This window comes from Mirounga angustirostris, unplaced genomic scaffold, assembly GCF_029215605.1.
Source record: "Mirounga angustirostris isolate CCGP_5_RB_7025 unplaced genomic scaffold, mMirAng1.0.hap1 SCAF_14, whole genome shotgun sequence".
Lineage (NCBI taxonomy): Eukaryota > Metazoa > Chordata > Mammalia > Carnivora > Phocidae > Mirounga > Mirounga angustirostris.
The window spans coordinates 58,296,391-58,313,507 of record NW_026991722.1 but is presented as its reverse complement, the minus strand read 5'-3'; the positions used below and the strand labels follow the sequence as shown (position 1 = coordinate 58,313,507).

The following is a 17,117-nucleotide window of genomic DNA, read 5'->3' as shown; positions in this document are numbered from 1 at the left end:
AAAAAAAAAAAAAACTATAGAGATAGTAAAAGAGATTAGTGGTTGCCAAAGGGGTTGGGGGGGGAGGGGAAGGAAGGGAGGATCAGGTGGAAGCACAGGGGATTTTTAGGGCAATGAAACTATTCTGCTATACTGTAACTGCAGATATATGACATTACGCATCTCTCAAAACCCACAGAACTGTACAACACAAAGAATGAACCCTAATATAAGCCCTAAGGACATTAGTTAATAATAGTGTGTCAGTACTGGTTCATCACTTGTAACAAATATACCAACTAATGCAGGATGTTAATAATTGAGGAAATAGTGGGTGTGTGTGGGGGAAAGGGTATACTGGATCTTTCTGCACTTTCTGCTCAATTTTTCTATAAACTTTAAACTACTCTAAAAAGTAAAGTCAATTATTTTTTTAAAAATTCTTGGCTGGTTTTAATGCAGAAATTAACAAGCTGATTTTAAAATTCATATGGTAATACAAGGGACCCAAAATAGTCAAAACAATCTTTGAATAGAACAAAACTGGAAAACTCATACTTCCTGATTCCAAAATATGCCACAAAGCTATGGTAATCAAGACAACATGGTATTTACATAAAGATAAACATATATATCAATGGAAAAGAAGTGAAAGTTCAGAAATAAGCTCTTATACTTTTGGTCAACTTATTTTCAACAAGGGTGCCAAAAATAATTCCATAGGGAAAAAACAGTCTTCTCAAAAAATGGTGCTGGGATAACTGGCAATCCATACACAAAAGAATAAAGTTGGACACACAAAAATCAACTCAAAATAAATCACAGACCTAAATATAAGAGCTAAAACTACAAAATAAAATAGAGGAAAATATACAAGTAGATCTTTATGACCTTGAATTAGGCTAATAGTTTTTTAGCCAAAACACCAAATGCATAAGCAACAAAAGAAAAAGTAGATAAAGTAGACTATATCAAAATTTAAAATTTTTGTATTGCAAATGATACCATAGGAAAGTAAAAAGACAACCCACAGAATGAGAGAAATTACTTGCAAATCATATTTTTGATAGGGGATTTGTACCCATAATATATAAAGAACTCTTGTAACTCAACAATGAAAAGACAAATAAGCCAAGTTAAAAATGGGCATAGGTTCACTAGAACCCTCACACACTGGTGCTGGGAATGTATGAAGTCATTAGCAGTTCCTCAAAATGTTAAACACAGAAAATATGGCCTAAAAATTCCACTCCTCAGTATATACCCAAAAGAAATGAAAATATACATCCACCTTAAAAACTTGTACATGAATACTCACAGCAGCATTATTCGCCATAGCCAAAAAGTGAAAACAATCCAAATATTCATCAACTGATGAATGGATAAATTAAATGTGGTATATCTATACTGTGGAATACTGTTTGACCATAAAATAATGAAGTACTGATACTTATTACAACATGGATGAATCATGAAAGAATTATGCTCAAAAAAGAAGCCAGACATAAAAGACAACATATCATATGATTCCATTAATATTAAATGTCCAAAATTGGCATACAGAAAGACAGAAAGTAGATTAGTGATTGCCTAGGGGTTGGGAAGAAGGATTGGGGAGTGACTGCTAATGGGTATGAATTTTCTTTTTAGGGTGATCAAAATGTTCTAAAATTAGATTATGGTGATGGCTGTATAACTCTGTGAATACAATAAAAACCAATGAATTGCACATTTAAATGGGTGCAATTTAGGGGCGCCTGGGTGGCTCAGATGGTTAAGCGTCTGCCTTCGGCTCAGGTCATGATCCCGGGGTCCTGGGATCGAGCCCCACATCGGGCTCCTGGCTCGGCCAGGAGTCTGCTTCTCCCTCTCCCTCTGCCTCTCCCACTGCTCATGCTCTCTCTCTCTCTCTGTATCTCTGTGTCTCAAATGAATAAATAAAATCTTTAAAAAAAAAAACGGGTGCAATTTATAATATTAGAATTATATTATATTAGAATTATATCTCAATAAAGCTGTTTAAAAAAACTAAGACTTAGAGAATCTGTCTTAAACTTACACCGAGAGTGTAACTTAAACTAAACCAGAGTTCCAGGAAAAAGGGGTGGATGTTATATATAAACATAATAATAAAAGGGAATATCCTAATCTTGAGCTCAAAACAAACCCCCTGTTTCCTAAAAGAGATTTATAAGGTGCCCATCACAATGCCCACACCAAGGATCAGGAGATGAAACTCAAGGTTTCCAGAGAGAAGGAAGAAACAAAGTCACCTACAGAGAATAAAAAACAGATTGGCATCAGACTTCCTACTAGCAATATCGAATGCCAGCAGCATAAAAACAGTTAGAAAATGTCTTCAAAGTTCCCAGGAGAAATAATGTAACAACTCTATATTCAGGCAAATCACCAATCAGCTATAAATAAAATGAGAATAAATGCATTTTAAAGAGATATAGCACCCAGTACATTTCCTCCCAATATTGCCTTTGTTAGAAGATACTCTAGGGCATGTTACAACAAAATGAGACTAAATCAAGAAAGAACAAGACAGGGGTGCCTGGGAGGTTCAGTCGTTAAGTGTTTGCCTTCGGCTCAGGTCATGATCCCAGGGTCCTGGGATCGAGCCCCACATCAGGCTCCCTGCTCGGCGGGAAGCCTGCTTCTCCCTCTCCCATTCCCCCTGCTCGTGTTCCCTCTCTCGCTGTCTCTCTCTCTGTCAAATAAATAAATAAAATCTTTAAAAAAAAAAATAAAGAACATGGAATCAAAGAAATAGTGGAGCCAACTTAGGAAAGTAACAGTGTGGATGCACTACAGGACAGCTTGCATCAGACTTAAACAGCAATGAGTTAAGTCTAGAAACAATAGCACAGGAGGCTCCTTTGTAGGGAAAAAACAGACTAGGAATTTAAAACAACATAAGGTGTTAATGACTGATGATGGAAAAATCAAGAAAGACAATTAGAAACTCAAGAAAAGCAAAGTTATTCAAGAAAGGAAATGTAATCACAGTGCCCTGTGTGACCATAGAGTCAACAATATTTATAAAATCATTACAAAATAAATATGGCTTATTGATTGTCAATTTTAGAATATATCTGTAAATAAAGCATGGAAGATTCGAACCGGTTACAAAACAAAGAACTAACAATAATATTTACGGCTATAGCACTTACATACTAGCAACTGATCTAAGTACTCACAATATCCACACACAGTAGGTACGGTTATTATTACTATTTCACAGACAAGGAAATTGAGGCACTGAAATGTTAACTCCCTTGCCCAAGGTCAGATAGCTTGTACATCACAGAACTGGATTCAAATTCAGACAGTCTGGTTTCAGAGTTCATGCTCTTAACTGTTACACTAAGTGCCTTCAGAATATAGATGTTATCAAGCTTGATGATATAAAAGTAAAAGTACAGGTTACACTCCATTCCCCACAGACTTTGAGACAGCCATCAGAAGTTACTCCAAAAGCAGAAAATTTTGAGGGCAGTATATTCACAAATGCAAGAAAACTGATTTCTTTGCTTTCTATGATACTAAGTGTGGTGATAAACGGTAGTCACATGCACAGTTCTTAAAAATTATACTCTGTCAGGGGCGCCTGAGTGGCTCAGTCGTTAAGCGTCTGCCTTTGGCTCAGGTCATGATCCCAGGGTCCTGGGATCGAGCCCTGCATCGGGCTCCCTGCTTGGCGGGAAGCCTGCTTCTCCTTCTCCCACTCCCACTGCTTGTGTTCCCTCTCTGGCTGTGTCTCTCTCTGTCAAATAAATAAATAAAAATCTTAAAAAAAAAAAAATTATACTCTGTCTACTGCTAAAAAAATAAATAAATAAAATTTTAAAAGAAAAAGAGGTCTACTAATATCCTTCTCTTACAGAAGGAATCAAGAGATAGTGGGGTTTTTTGAAAGATTTTATTTATTTATTTGAGAGAGAGCACGAGCAGGTGGGAGGGGCAGAGGAAGAAGCAGGCGTCCCGCTGAGCAGGAAGCCCAAGTCGGGGCTCCATCCCAGGACCCTGGGACCAGGGCCTGAGTCGAAGGCAGACACTTAACTGACTGAGCCACCCAGGCACCCCAAGAGATAGTGTTTTTAAATGATATGACAGAACAGAAAGGTTTAAGTACATTGTAGAAACTGAAAAGAGAGAACCATGAGAGAAACTAAAAACAGTACAACAATTATGGCAGGGTTGGAATGGGGGAGGAGAGAATGGTAAGTAAGCCATGTCCTAATCTAATATAGCAGAAAGGCAGTTTAGATACATAATCTAGAATTGGTAAGTTAAAAAACAGTAGTAGAAGCATATTATTTAACCATATGGCTAAAAAAACCAACAACAGTAAAAGAAGTAAAAGTGGAAGCTATTACTTGGAAGATTAAACCTGAATAACAAAATGAAGAGTAGAGAGAATTACTCAAGGGATTATTTTTCATTATGTATCCTTCCAACAATTTGACTTTTTATTTTTTCTAAAGATTTTATTTATTTATTAGAGAGCACAAGTGGGGGATGGGGCGGGGGGGGAGCGGACTCACCCCTGAGCAGGGAGCCTGATACAGGGCTTGATCCCAGGACCCCGAGATCACGACCTGAGCCGAAGGCAGACACTTAACCAACTGAGCCACCCAGGCACCCCACAATTTGATTTTTTAAAGAGTCTTGTAGGAACCACACAATCAGAAAACAATTAACAAAACGATACATACCTATCAATAATTACTTTAAATGCAAATGGACTAAATGCTTCAATCAAATGACAAGGGTGACTGAATGGACAAAAAAACAAGACCCATCTAACTGCTGCTTATAAGAGATTTATGTCAGACCTAAAGACACATAAAGACTGAAAGTGAAGGTATGAAAACACACTCACTATGTCAATGAAAATGGAAAAAAAAAGAAAACCCTGGAGTAGCAATATTAAACAGATTTTAAAACAAAGACTGTAGGGGTGGTGCCTGGGTGTCTCAGCTGGTTGAATGCCTGACTCTTGGTTTTGGCTCAGGTCATGATCTTAAGGTCATGAGATCAAGCTCTGTGTGGGGCTTTGTGCTCAGCACTGGGTCTGTTTGAAATTCTCTCCCTCTCCCTCTGCCACTGCCACTGCTTGTGCTCTCTCTCTCAAATAAATTAATTAATTAAAAAAAGGACTATAGCAAGAGACAAAGTACTACACAATGACAAAGGGATCAATCAAACAAGATGATATAACAATTATCAATATCTATGCACCCCACAAAGGAGCACCTAATGTATGAAGCAAATATTAACAGACATAAAGGGAGAAACTGATAGCAATACAATAATAGTAGGGACTTTAACACCCCACTCACATCAGTGGATAGATCGTCCAGACAGAAAATCAACAAGGAAGGGTGCCTGGGTGGCTCAGTCAATTAAGCGTCTGCCTTCAGCTCCAGTCATGACCCCAGGGTCCTGGGACTGAGCCCCATGTCGGGCTCCCTGCTCAGTGGAGAGTCTGCTTCTCCCTCTGCCCCTCCCCCTACTCATGTGCTCTCTCTCTCTCTCAAATAAATAAATAAAATCTTAAGAAAGAAAGAAAGAAAGATCAACATTGAAACAGTGGCTTTGAACAACACATTAGACCAGAAGGACTAATAGACATACACAGAACATTCCATCCAAAAACAGCAAAATATACTTCTTTCCAAGTACACATTCTCCAGAATAGATCACATTAGGCCGTTAAGACAAATATCAATAAATTTAAAAAGACTGAAATCATATCAAACATCTTTTCTAACCACAATGAAACTAGATATCAATTATAAGAAATAATTCTGAAAAAACCACAAATACATGGAAGCTAAACAACATGCTATTAAACAAAAGATGGGTCAACCATAAAATCAAAGAGGAAATAAAAAAACACATGAAGACAAATGGAAATGAAAACACAACAGTCCAAAATCTTTGGGATGCAGCAAAAGCAGTTCAAAAAAGGAAGTTTACAGCGATACAGATCTATCACAAGAAACAAAAAAATCTCAAATAAACAACCTAACCTTACAACTAAAGGAAAAAAAAAAAAGAACAAAGCCCAAACGTAGAAAGAGGAAGGAAACAATAAAGATTAGAGCAGAAATAAATAAAATGAAGAGAAAAAACGTAATAGAAAACATCAATGAAACCAAGAGGTGGTTCTTTGAAAAGGTAAACCAAATAGATAAATATTTAGTCAGACTCATCAAGAAAAAAAGAGGGAGGGGCACCTGGGTGGCTCAGATGGTTAGGCGTCTGCCTTTGGCTCGGGTCATGATCCCGGGGTCCTGGGATCGAGCCCCATATCGGGTTCCCTGCTCGGCAGGAGGCCTGCTTCTCCCTCTCCCTCTCCCACTCTCCCTGCTTGTGTTCCCTCTCTTGCTGTGTCTCTCTCTGTCAAATAGGTAAAATCTTTAAAAAAAAAAAAAAAAGAAGGAGGGCTCAAATAAAATCAGAAATAAAGGAGGATAAATAACCAACACCAGAGTGATATAAAGGTTTCATGAAAAATATAAAGAATATCATGAGGGGGCGCCTGGGTGGCTCAGTCGTTAAGCGTCTGCCTTCGGCTCAGGTCATGATCCCAGGGTCCTGTGATCCAGGCCTGCATCGGGCTCTCGTGCTCAGCGGGAAGCCTGCTTCTCCCTCTCCTAATCCCCTTGCTTGTGTTCCCTCTCTTACTGTCTCTCTCTCAGTCAAATAAATAAATAAAATCTTAAAAAAAAAAAAAAACAAAACTCCCAACAAACAAAAGTTCAGTATCAGTCAGCTTCACAGGGGAATTTTACCAAACACTTAAAGAAACACTGGGGCGCCTGGGTGGCTCAGTCAGTTAAGCATCTTACTTTGGCTCAGATCATGATTTCAGGCTCCACACTCAACAGGGAGTGTGCTTGAAGATTCTCTCCCTCTGCACCCCCACTCCCTCTTAAATAAAAAAAATCTTTAAAAAAAAATTAAGCATTAATACCTATTCTTCTAAAACTACTCCAAAAAATAGACGAAGGAAAACTTCCAAATTCATTCTATGAGGCCAGTATCACCCTGGTACCAAAACCAAAGACACCACAAAAAAAGAGAACTACAGGCCAATATCTCTAATGAACATGGATGCAAAAATCCTAACAAAATACTAGCAAACCAAATTCAACAGTACATTAAAAAAAATAATTTACCATGATCAAGTGGGATTTATTCCAAGGATGCATGGGTGGTTCAATATTTGCAAATTAATCAATGTGATACATCATATCAACGTGAGCAAGGATAAAAACAATATGATTACTTCAGTAGATGCAGAAAAAGCATTTGACAAAGCACATTCATGATAAAATTCCACAAAGTGGGTTTAGAGAGAACATGCTCCAACATAAAGGAGCCACATATGAAAAATCCCACAGCTATCATCATACTCAATGATGAAAAACTGAAAGCTTTTCCTCTAAGATCAGGAACAAGACAAGGATGTCCACTCATTACTTTTATTCAACAGACTGGAAGTCCTACCTGCAGCAATCAGACAAGAAAAAGAAATAAAAGGCATCCAAACTGGTAAAGAAGAAGTAAAACTCACTCTTTGCAGATGACATGATACTATATATAGAAAACCCTAAAGACTTCACCAAAAAACTACTAGAGCTGCTAAATGAATTCTATAAAGTTGCAGGATGCAGAAATCTACTGCATTTCTATACACTAATAATAAAGTAGCAGAAAGAGAAAGTAAAAAAACAACTCCATTTACAGTTGCACAGAAAAAATATCTAAGAATAAATTTAACCAAGGTGGTGAAAAACCTATACTCTTAAAACTATAAGACACTTATGAAAGACACTGAAGATGATACAAAGAAAGGGAAAGACAGACTATGCTCATGGACTGGAAGAACAAATATTGTTAAAATGTCCATACTACTCAAAGTAATCTACACATTTAAAGCAATCCCTATTGGGTGCCTGTGTGGCTCAGTTGGCTAAGCGACTGCCTTCAGCTCAGGTCATGATCCCAGGGTCCTGGGATCGAGTCCTGCATCGGGGGCGGGGGGGGTGTCCCTGCTCAGCAGGGAGTCTGCTTCTTCCTCTGCTCCTCACCCTGTTCTCATGTCCTCTCTCACTCTCTCTCTCAAATAAATTAAAAAAAAAAAAAACAATCCCTATCAAAATACCAACAGCATTTTTCACAGAACTAGAACAAATAATACTAAAATTTGTATAGAACTACAAAAGACCTGAATAGCAAAGCAATCTTGAAAAAGAAAAGCAAAGTTGGTGGCACCACAATTTCAGACTTCAAGTTATATTACAAAGCTGTAGTGATCAAAACAGCTTTGTATTGGCACAAAAACAGACACACAGATCAATGAAAAGGAGAGAGAGCCCAAAAAGAAACCCACACCTATATGGTCAATTAATCTACAACAAAGGAGGCAAGAATATGCAATGGGGAAAAGACAGTTCCTTCAATAAACAGTGCTGGAAAAACTGGACAGCTACATGTGAATGAAGCTGGACCACTTTCTTACATCATACATAAAAATAAACTCAAAATGGATGAAAGGCCTAAAAATGAGACCTGAAACCATAAAACTCTTAAAACAAAACATAGGCAATAATGTCTTGGACATCAGTCTTAGCAATATTTTTCTAGATATGTCTCCTGAGGCAAGGGAAACAAAAGCAAACTAGCTGGACTACACCAAAATAAAAAGTGTTTGCACAGTGCAAGAAAAATAAAAGAAAAAACCAAAAAGGTAACTTAGTGAATGAGAAAAGATATTTGCAAATAATATATCTGATAAAGAGTTAGTATCCAAAACATAAAGAACTTCTACAACTCAACACCCAAAAAACCCAAATAATCCAATTAAAAATGGGCAGAGGACCTGAAGAGATATTTTTCCAAAGAAGACATCCAGATGGCCAACAGACACATAAGATGTTCAACATCACTAATCATCAGGAAAATGCAAATCAAAACCACAATGAGGTATAACTTCATACCAGTCAGAAAGGCTACCATCAAAAAGACAAGGAATAACAAGTGTTGGCAAGGATGTGGAGAAAAAGGAACCCTCGTGCACTGTTGGTGGGAATGTAAGTTAGTGCAAACACTATAGGAAACAGTATGGAGGTAACTCAAAAAATTAAAAATAGAAATACATACGATACCATATAATCCAACTACCCAAAGAAAAGGAAAACACTAATTTGAAAAGATACATGCAGCATTACTTATAACAGCCAAGATATGGAAGCAACCCAAGTGTCCATAGATAGATGAATGGATAAAGAAGAGTAGTGTATACACACACACACACACACACACAGGAGTATTACTCAGCCATAAAAAAGAATGAGATCTTGCCATTTGTGACAACATGGACAGACCTAGAGGGTATTATGCTATATGAAAAGAGTCAAACAGAAAAAGACAAATACCATATGATTTCACTTACATGTGGAATCTGAAAAATAAGACAAACATTCTTAAATATAGAGAACAAATTAATGGCTGTGGGGAAGGAGAGATGGGGAAAATAGATAATGGAGATTAAGAGGTATACTTACAAACTTCCAGGTATAAAATAAGTCATAGCGATGGAAAGTACTGCATAGGGAATATAGTCAATAATATTGTAATAACAGGAGCACTTGGGCGGCTCAATCAGTTAAGCGTCTGCCTTTGGCTCAGGTCATTATCCCTGGGTCCTGGGATGGAGCTTTGAGTCAGGTTCCCTGCTCAGCCGGGAGTCTGCTTAATCCCACACTCTCTGCCCCTCTCCCCTGCTTGTGCTCTCTCTCGCTTGCTCTCTCTCAAATAAATAAAATAAAATCTTTAAGAAAGTAATATTGTAATGGTAACTACACTTAATTATAGTGAACACTAATGTATAGAATTGTCAAATCAACATGCTGTATACTTGAAACTAATGTAACATTGTATGTCAATTATACTTCAATAAAAAAGAAATGCCTTTCTTACTCTGATTTTAAAAAAAGAGAATATTTAACACATAATAGTTGTTTTCTTTCTTTAGAACTATATAGAACTAGAAGGAAACTCTGAGATCACCTAGCCGGCCAATCTATTTTACATTTAATATGTATGTATTTTTCAAAGATGTCCTTGCCATTTTATGCCATACGCTCTTTTTATGCTCCTCCATCAGGGTAGGGCCTATGTTCCCTCCACTTAAATCCAGGTGGACCAACGACTATGGTGCAAGTAGTACGTAACCTTGAAGGTGAGACCATAAAAGGCAATACATATTCCTCTAGCTCTCTTTCATGAGGCATGTATCTTGGGAGCCCTGAGCCAATATGTAAGATATCTAGCTAATCTTAAACCAGCACACTAGAGAGGTCATATAGAGAGACAACTGAGAAAGTAAGTGACTGAGAGCGAGAGAGACAGAATGAGAGTGCTGAAGAATCTTTCTAGCCCAGGTGTTAGACTTATCAGTGAGCCTTCAGATTTGTGAGATCCAGTATAGTAGCCACTAGTCACATGTAGCTATTTACATTTCAATTAATTAAAACTAAATAAAATTTAAAAATCTATTTTTCAATCACACAAGTCATATTTCAAGTGCTCAACAGCCTCATGTGGCTAGTTTCTACTGCACTGCACAGGGCAGATGTATACTGTTTCTATCATTGTAGAAAGTTCTACAGAATAGTGCTGCTTCAGATAAGTCCAGCCCTCAGCCTTCAAGCTGCCCTAGTGCTGTGTGGTGCAGAGATGAGTTACCCCACCCACGCTGGCAGAATGCAAATTCATGGGCAAAATCAACATTGTTTTCAGCCACTGATTTCTGGGGTGGTTACATAGCCATAGTAAGAGGAATACAAGGAAAATAAAGCTCAGAATGTGAAATAATCTGCTGGAATTTTGGAGACCACAAAATCAGTCAAATGGTGGAACTAATCACATTTTCCTTCAATGTCCAATAAGTGTTTGTGAATAAATGAATAAGAAAATCCCCAATTCTCAAGCCTGCAATATTTTTAGCTTCAAATACTCTGCCACTATGCACCAGAAGTGTTGTCTCTACCACTCCAGAAAAAGATTTGATGATTCCTGGCTCTGAAGGAACAACAGGAATCTGAGAAATGTTAGCATCACTGAATTAATGGTAAAGAAAACAAGTCCTAGCTTCTTTCCAATGAATTTACTAGAGTCACCATTTAACAGGTGAAGCTCACTCAATTTTCCAGTTTTTACACTCATAGTAGTCTTTACTTTTTCAAGTATTTTGTATTACATATTTTTAAATTAATTAATTTTTTAAAAGATTCGATTTATTTATTTGAGAAAGAGTGTGCACAAGTGGGGGGAGGGCAGAGGGACACGCAGACTCCCCGCTGAGTGGGGAACAGGATCCAGTACCCTGAGATCATGACCTGAGCTGAAGGCAGATGCTTAACCAACTGAGCCACACAGGTGCTCCTACATATTTTTTAATTTAAAAGCAAAAGAAACAAACCAAAAACCTTTGAGGGTATTTATCAATATTAACCAAAAGCTATCTTTTTAAAATACTCCTTTACCAAGCAAGTTATTTTAATAAAATCCAATTTTTAATTATTTGAACTAATGGAAATTATAGATTTGGAGAGTCAAAAATAATGTGGCATTTAAGTGAAATTCTACCTGAACATGAACATAGCAATTGTTGCGATACTTTATTTCTAATAATAATAAAGCTACATTGAAGCAACATGGGAAGGGGCACCACTTCCCCATCAGACCAGAGCACAAAGCTGGACTTCACATACAGACTACAAAGTTTTCTGCCAGCATGAGCCTAAGCAGACATGCCATATCAAGACTTCCATGTATAAAATTAGATGATATTTAAAATTACTGTTAACTCTTTTTAAGATTATTTGGGGTTTTGTTTTTGTTTTTGTTTTTCAGTAATCTCTACACCCAATGTGGGGCTCGAACTCACAACCCTGAGATCGTATAATGGTCTTCCAATGGAGCCAGCCAGGCACCCCATAAATTGCTAATATCTGTGTTTTAGAGTTTTTATCTTTAAAATGTAGATATTAGAATTATGATAAAACAGTATCAGGAATTTGCCTAAAATTAAGACATAGCTGGGGTGGGCAGTGTAGAGGAACAGAGATGAAACATGGGTAGCCTGAGTTAATTGCCGGACTGCCCTTCACTATACTCCTCTCTTTTTCTATTTATGCTTGAAAAATGTTCACAGTGAAAAAAAATAAAAACAAACGAACCAACAAACTTCTCTATTTCAATGTTTTGGTTTGAAATGCAAAGTAAGGGTAGAGAGAGTATGAGATGGTGGCAAACTACACTCAGACAAAGGTCAGGCTTCCAAGGATATCAACTATTAATGAGAAGGACCAAAATGTCCAAAATGAATACAAAATACCTCAAATCTATAAAAATCATTATCACTTAGAGTACATACACACAACTGCTCCATGTCAGAATTACAGCTGACTCATACCTTACACAGAATTCTAATATGTGTGGTTACCAGATTTCTTAGCCAACAACCAAAAATTAAAAGGGAGGCTAATAAATACAGACACACACAAAAGGCACAAGACTGCAGATGAGAAAAAAGAGAACAGCTATATTAACACTAATTAACACAACTTTATGGAGTAATAACCAGTATGGTTAGTGGGAAGGTCACAGGCTTTGGAGTTAAAGACCTCATTCTACAGTCACTTACTAGCTACATGAACCTAACCAAATTACTTAACCTCAATTTTTTCTTCAGAAAAATGACAGTGGTAGCTACATCCCTGGGCTTATCCTGATGACTGAAAGAGACATAATTGTCAAGTGTTTTGGAAGCAGATTCTCCACAGTCTCAGCCGACAATTTGCCTGCAATCTTGGGAGAGACCCTGAGCCAGAACCACCCAGCTCAACTGCTCCTAGACTCCTAACCCTCAGACACTGCATGACATAAATGTTTACTGCATTAATTGCTACATTTGGGATAACCGTTGCACAGAATAGACAACTATTACTTTTTATAAGGGAACAATTTTTCTATTATTTGACTAGCTAAGTTTTTTTCTAAATATAGTAATTGAGCTTCTTTGGTATATAAACTAGATAATACAAGAAAACCCTTTACTTTATCTGAATGGAGTGCTCATCACTTTGTAATAGCATATTTATGAAACTGGATATTATTTTCAGCACCAAACTTCTTGAATCTGACCTTGGGAATATGCAAGAAAACTATGGGGGCAAAAACCCAGACCAGTGTGTCATGGTTCAGTACCTCAGGAGCTGACTTAATACTCAGGCCTTACACTGTAATACACACACACACACACACACACACTATATCTGTATATATGCACTCTTTATCTCTTTTACATTTTAATATTAATAAAAGTACACTTAGTCCTACCTGAATGAGGCATTTGCTCACATCACTAGCACAGAGTGCTTTGTTACAACTCAGTGACACAGGGACCCATGTCAGGAATACCAGGATGGCTAGAGTAAGCATAACAACACAGTGTGTCTTCATGTTTCTTCAGAGACAATCAACTCCCAGGAAGCTAAACAAACAAACAAAAAGAAAAAAAAACACCTTTAATTCAAAGGCAAGGGCTAGGTTAAGAACACATACAGAAATGAAAAGCAAAACAAGACTCATTGTGTTAAAAGACTTTTGAGTGATCATTTAAAGGACACTCAATGAATGATTAAACAGTCAAAACAAACTACAAGTTTTATATAAGTAATGTCTTGTCAGCCAACTTCATATACATATACATACACATATATGATATGTATATAAAAACCATCAGGTTACTGAGGCAAATAACTAGTTTTAATACTGTTCCACTACTATTCAACTTTAGTTTTAGGCCCATTATTCAACTCTAAACTCATATTTAAAACTATTAATATTGTATCATAATTTAAAACATTTAACACATTTTTTTAAAATATTTTATTTATTTATTTGACAGACAGCACAAGTAGGCAGAGTGGCAGGCAGAGGGAGAGGGAGAAGCAGGCTCTCTGCTGAGCAGGGAGCCGGACGTGGGGCTCGATCCCAGGACCCCAGGATCATGACCTGAGCCTAAGGCAGCCAGCTGCTTAACCGACTGAGCCACCCAGGTGCCCCAATTTAACACATTTTAAAAATGCAAATTATTCTAATGATTATTTATGACCATCTCATTTTACCTCTTAACATAATTAGCCAGAATGAAGCAGCTCAGAGAAAGGAGTTGCAGTCATTCCTTAAATAACCCAGCAAATAACAAAGGGGATAGTAAATTATTAATTGCATTAAGAACTCTTGAGTAATTTATTAAAATGTGAAGATATTCTTTTAATTCTACACCAAAGGTACCACAGATTCTTCAACATTATTAAGAAGATAGTACACTTTGAAAAAAAGAAGGAAAAAAGACCAGCACAAATCCTGACAGTGGCTAAACCACAGACATGCTTATTAAGTTGTTTTAAAAGATATAACTTCTTGGCGTTAAAACAAACCCTCCCAAAAATATAATCAAGAAAAGTAAATGACTACTGATGTTGAATATATAAAAGGTGAGTTTATAGGGCCTTTATGATTACTGTAAACTTCTATTCTAAGTATTATAAAGTACAATAAAACAAAAGCAATAAGAAGGTGAAAAGAATAAAGGGCTTTGCACCCGGGATGACTCAATTTTCAAAGAGAAAGCCGTGGTGACTGTTACTGAGGCCCATAAACTATTCTTAAAGACCGTTAGTAACCCAATTTTCTAATTTATTTAACACCACATACACAGTCTGATGATTTCTGGTGCATATTCGTGGGGGCCAAAGAAGGTATTCGAAAAGTGATTTTTATCCATAACTAGTTATCCTACACTCACTAAAAATGGGATTTTTTTTTTCCATCTCTTCTGTCTTCATACTACTCCCAAAATCTTACTGGAAAAAGTATTCAAGTAAATAAGGGCATATATAAAGCAGGTAACAGAATTATTTAAAGGGCCTCCCTTTTTTTTTCTAAGGAGTGAGGAACGATACCACAGCGGAACTGTTTTCCTACGTCGGGACCAGTTTCTCAGGCTCTGGCGACCTGTGTGTGGTCCCAAGGGGGATGGCACTGACAGCAGCCTTTGTGCGCTGCACGGAGTCCCTGCTGCCGGGTGAGGAGGCAGAGGCCACGGCGGCTCTTCACCCTCGGCTCACCGACGCGCCGCGGACCAGCGAGGCAGCGGAGAGGGCCGCTGAGGTGCCGCCGGCCTGCGTGCCCGCGCCCAGCACCCACCGGGCGGCGCCCCGACTCTGTCCCGCGCGTAGGCGGGGCCCAGGCCGCGCGGGAGCTGCTCCGTTTCTCCCGGCCCCGAGAGCCCGCCGCGGCCTCGGCCTCCAGAGGCCGGTGCTCTGGGCCCGGACCCTCCCCGGCCGCAGACCCTGCCCCGCCTGCTCCCGCTCACCGTGCGCCGCGGCGCCGCGAGGCCGCCTGGCCCTCGTTCCCCCGCAGGTCGGCCGAGCTCTGGGCGAGCCGCGGGGCTGTGCGAGGGAGGCAGGCCGCGCCTCCGCGCCGTCCCTCAACGCAGCGCCCGCGAGCCTCGGGCACCTTAAAGAGACAGGCCCGCCGCCACCCTTCCCCCACCCCCACGCAGTTTCCCCTGTCCCTCCGCCCGCCTTCGGTTCCACGCTGCCGCCAGCTCCCGCCAGGAGGCGTCTCTCACTCCCGGGGCGCTCCTGTCAGCGCACGCCCCGGGCCCGCCCCTCCCCGCCTGCGGCCCGCCAGGCCCACCGCCCCGCCTCCAGTCTGGTCCCGGCGCGGCCCGCACGAAGGCCCCGCCCCCGACTGGGACCCCGCCCCGCTCACGCACGAAGGCCCCACCCCGCCCTCCGGTCACGCCCAACAGAGGCCACACTCCCGCCCTCAGGGACACCCACTCGGGCACCCACGCGCGCCTTGCCCCCGCCCTTCCCTGCTCCCATCTTGGATTTCTCTGTCGCCTACCTGGGGCTGCGGCTTACTTTCTGTGAGGCCCAGTCTCTGCGCTTGGCCTGTGTTCTTCACGGAGCCGAGAATGCGACGTGCATTAGCTCAGTGACTCCCCACGGCAACCCTGTGAAGCAGCTGTATCTGTCCCGTTATGGGGATTCAAGACCTAGTGGTGGAGCAGCCCAGCCCGTTACCCTTGAACTCTTGTTATCTGAGGTCGGAGGCAGGATTTATTTAAACTGCACGTTTCTGGGCTCTGTCTCAGACCTACTGAATAAGGATCTGCTAGGGTAGAGTCTTCGTTCAGCACTTCACTAAGATTTGCTGCGCCCTCAATGAGTGGCACTGGGCTTAGCACGGGAAATAGAAGAGAGGAGGCGCCGTGGGTGCTGTTCAAGAAGGAGGCCACTGGTCTTCGGAGAGGATGGACAGACGGCTACACAGATGGCTAGAGCGCACCACCGCAATCCTCAGTCGGAGAGGGCTCCAGGAGCATATATGACGCAGCACTCATTTCAGCCCGTACTTTAGGAGAATGAATTGATTCCACCGACAGTAAACATGTAAATAAAGGCATTTGAGATTTATGCTCAGTTCTTTCCCACAACCCTGGGAATTTGCTTTTTAAAAAGATTTCAAAGTGGTTAAGTTGGAGCCCATTGAGCTAGACGAGCCACAAGGTACTTTCCCCTTGGAAATGGTGACCTAGTGATAAAGTCTTCAACTAGTAGTCAAAACAGAAAGAATGGAAAGTGTTGATTGGCTGAGGGGGTGGATTACATTAATGATGTTAGTCCATTTTTGTACAGTAAGTGAATAAGTATGAATGTTAAAAATCATCCCTGAAAATTATCTTAAAGACGTAATTAAGAGTGTACACAAATTTAACTTTAAGGATCTTATTCTTTGGCATTACTTACTAATTAAATGAATTACGATACTCCAGTGCAGTGAACTAAATCAGCTATTAAAACATGATATTGTGGATCAGAGGTTCTCACATTTTTGGTCTCAGGACCCCTTTACACTCTTGAAAAGTACTGAGGACACCAGAGAGGTACTTTTATGTGTGCTGTCTATCAAAACTTCTTATATTAAAACTGAGAAATGTAATGGGGCATCTGGGTGGCTCAATCAGTAAA

General features: G+C 39.7%; 1 protein-coding gene across 1 annotated transcript in view; it reads right to left on the bottom strand.

The window, feature by feature from the left end:
* Window positions 1-15,630, bottom strand: part of TWSG1 (twisted gastrulation BMP signaling modulator 1) — a 75,622-nt gene extending 59,992 nt beyond the window's left edge. The window contains exons 1-2 of the mRNA XM_045887040.2: window positions 15,452-15,630; window positions 13,408-13,561 (exon numbers count right to left, since the gene is read on the bottom strand). Coding sequence (XP_045742996.1) covers window positions 13,408-13,530 — 123 coding nt within the window. The 5' untranslated portion in view covers window positions 13,531-13,561; window positions 15,452-15,630. The remainder of the gene's footprint in view (window positions 1-13,407; window positions 13,562-15,451) is intronic.
* Window positions 15,631-17,117: the final 1,487 nt, after the last annotated feature.